Source organism: Sinocyclocheilus anshuiensis, unplaced genomic scaffold (genome assembly GCF_001515605.1).
Source record: "Sinocyclocheilus anshuiensis isolate Anshui unplaced genomic scaffold, SAMN03320099.WGS_v1.1 scaffold447, whole genome shotgun sequence".
Taxonomy (NCBI): Eukaryota; Metazoa; Chordata; class Actinopteri; order Cypriniformes; family Cyprinidae; genus Sinocyclocheilus; species Sinocyclocheilus anshuiensis.
The window spans coordinates 467,030-469,810 of NW_015552615.1; the positions used below are offsets into that span (position 1 = coordinate 467,030).

At 25.4% G+C, this 2,781-nt stretch overlaps 1 protein-coding gene across 1 annotated transcript in view; it reads right to left on the reverse strand.

Annotated features, from left to right (window-relative positions):
* Positions 1–2,781, reverse strand: part of LOC107665992 (alpha-1-syntrophin-like) — a 28,049-nt gene that overhangs the window by 582 nt on the left and 24,686 nt on the right. Inside the window, exons 6-7 of the mRNA XM_016457083.1 lie at positions 1,273–1,460; positions 1–39 (exon numbers count right to left, since the gene is read on the reverse strand). Of these exons, the coding sequence (XP_016312569.1) occupies positions 1–39; positions 1,273–1,460 (227 nt within the window). The remainder of the gene's footprint in view (positions 40–1,272; positions 1,461–2,781) is intronic.

Here is a 2,781-nt window from a genome sequence, read left to right on the forward strand (position 1 = left end):
GAAGACGATGCTTTTAGGGCAGGAGTGAAGGTCCAATTGCTGAAATACAAAAGAAAATCACATTAGATCTCATCAATATCGCAAATGTTTCTCTTAGATGCCACTGATATTAAAAAGAGAGCACATTTTGCATATTTGTTGAAGTCTCCAACTTCTCAGACTAATCCTAAAACTATTAAAAAACATTTTTGTTCATTTTAAAGCTAAAAAATATTACATGAAAAACCTAAACTAAACATAAATTAGAAAATATAATTAATGTAAATGATTAACAAAGGGAATAAACTTAAAAATACATAAATAAATAGATAAAAATTCTAATACAAATGACAAAAGCATATACATTTTATAAAAATTAAAACAAAAACTGAAAGTTTGTAATGGTATTAAATTATGCAACAAACATTTCAATTGTTTAAATGTTTAAATCAAATAAAACTAAATACTCAAACCTAAATTAAACATAAATTAGAAAATTAGTTAATGAAAATTATATATATTTAAAAAAAAAAATGGAAATAAACTGACATAAGTTTCAGTTGAAGCGCTATAATTACTAACAGGAAATAAAGTAGTTATTTAGAAAATAGTTACATTAAAAACTAATAAAAATGACAAAATTGTTTTAACTAAAATTAAAACAAAAACAGAACATATAAAAAGAAAGTTTGTAATGGTATTAAATTATGCAACAAACATTTCAAATGTTTAAATAAAATAAAAACTAAAACTAAACACTCAAACCTAAATTAAACATAAATTAGAAAATTAGTTAATGAAAATTATATATTTAAAACAAAATGGAAATAATAATGATACTATATAACTATAATTACTAACGGGAAATAAAGTAGTTATTTAGCAAATAGTTACATTAAAAACTAATAAAAATGACAACAAATTTAACTAAAATTCAAACAAAAACAGAAAATATAAAAATTACATTTGTAACATTATAAATCTCCAATGTTCACTTGACCACATTATGTGCATGTTCAAAAAGAGAGAAAAATTAGACTCTTTGCTAAAGTCTCGAACTTCTCAGATGCTTCTCCTGAGAAAACGACCTCAACGATCTCAGAAGAGATCTCATCCTTGCCTCAAACTGGCCTAGAGATCCGCGATCTCAACACAAACTCAAACATTTCTTATCAAACTCCCAGAAGTGTGAGCATCAGAAGAGCATCTTCTACTAAAGAGCTTCTTGAATTCAGAATCAGGGTAAACCTCAAAGGAAGTAAAGCGGGTGAAGAGTGTAAAACTGTCTCTCACAATCTCGGCTTCTGGGCCTCCGAAGTCCAGGAACATCATGCGGACGCCGTCATCTGAAGACATGCGCAGACGCTCGAAGGGCTGCTGGAGAAGGACGGTTCTCCTGACGCCGGCCTCCTCCGTGAACAGAGAGAAGCCCTTGTCTATGTGAACGCTCAACATACACGACTTCCCGTTCCAGCTGCACGCTACACAAAACACACAACACACAGAGAGCACATCTTCCTTTACTGAACTTCTTCACTCAAATAAAATAGAAGCATTAGGTAAGAAAAACAGACTAAATGGAAAGTAGAACTGACGTAAGTTTAAGTTGAAGCATTAAAATTACAAATTGGAAATAAATAAAAACTAGAACTGAAATAAAATTAGAAAAACAGACTAAATGGAAAGTAGAACTGACGTAAGTTTAAGTTGAAGCATTCAAATTACAAATTGGAAATAAATAAAAACTAGAACTGAAATAAAATTAATTAATCTTGAATTGTAACATTTGGAAAAAAAGACAAAAGCACACAATAAAATTCTAGTGCTGTCAAACGATTAATCGCATCGCAAATTAAAAGCTTTTGTTTACATAACATATGTATGTGTACTGTGTTTATTTATTATGTATATATAAATACACACAGTATATATTTTGAAAATATTTACATACGTGTAAACATTTATATTCTATAAATATATTTAATATACAAATATAACATTTTTCAGATATATATACATGCATGTGTTTGTATATATATACATAATAAATACACACAGTACACTCACATATATTATGTAAACAAAAACTTTTATTTTGGATGCGATTAATCATTTGACAGCATTAAAAATTACTAATAAAATTACTACTGAAATTAAAATAAAAACAAAAATATGAAAAAGCTCATTCGAAATTTATATCACTATAGATGTTTTAATTTATTTTAATGACTTTGCATAGTATGGAATCCTTTAAATTAAAATAAAATTAATTATAAATTAAATTATAATTTAAAGTAATTTTATTACTTTTAGTTTTTATTTAGCACTAAACTAAATAAAAACTCAAACAAATTAGCATAAACTAAAACAACTTTTTACTTTTTATTATCTATCTATCTATCTATCTATCTATCTATCTATCTATCTATCATATATATAACACACACACATACCACAATTAAATTGCTAAAATGTCCTAAAAAATTAAGATAAGAGCTATATATAAGAGCTATTATTATAATATAATACAATATAATATAATATAATATAATATAATATAATATAATATAATATCATATAATATAATAATACAAGCTGAAGCATTAAAATTACTGAGTAGAAATATATAAAAATTAAAACTGAAATAAAAATATATTAAACCTATGCTATCATATATATAACACACACACATACCACAATTAAATTGCTAAAATGTCCTAAAAAATTAAGATAAGAGCTATATATAAGAGCTATTATTATAATATAATACAATATAATATAATATAATATAATATAATATAA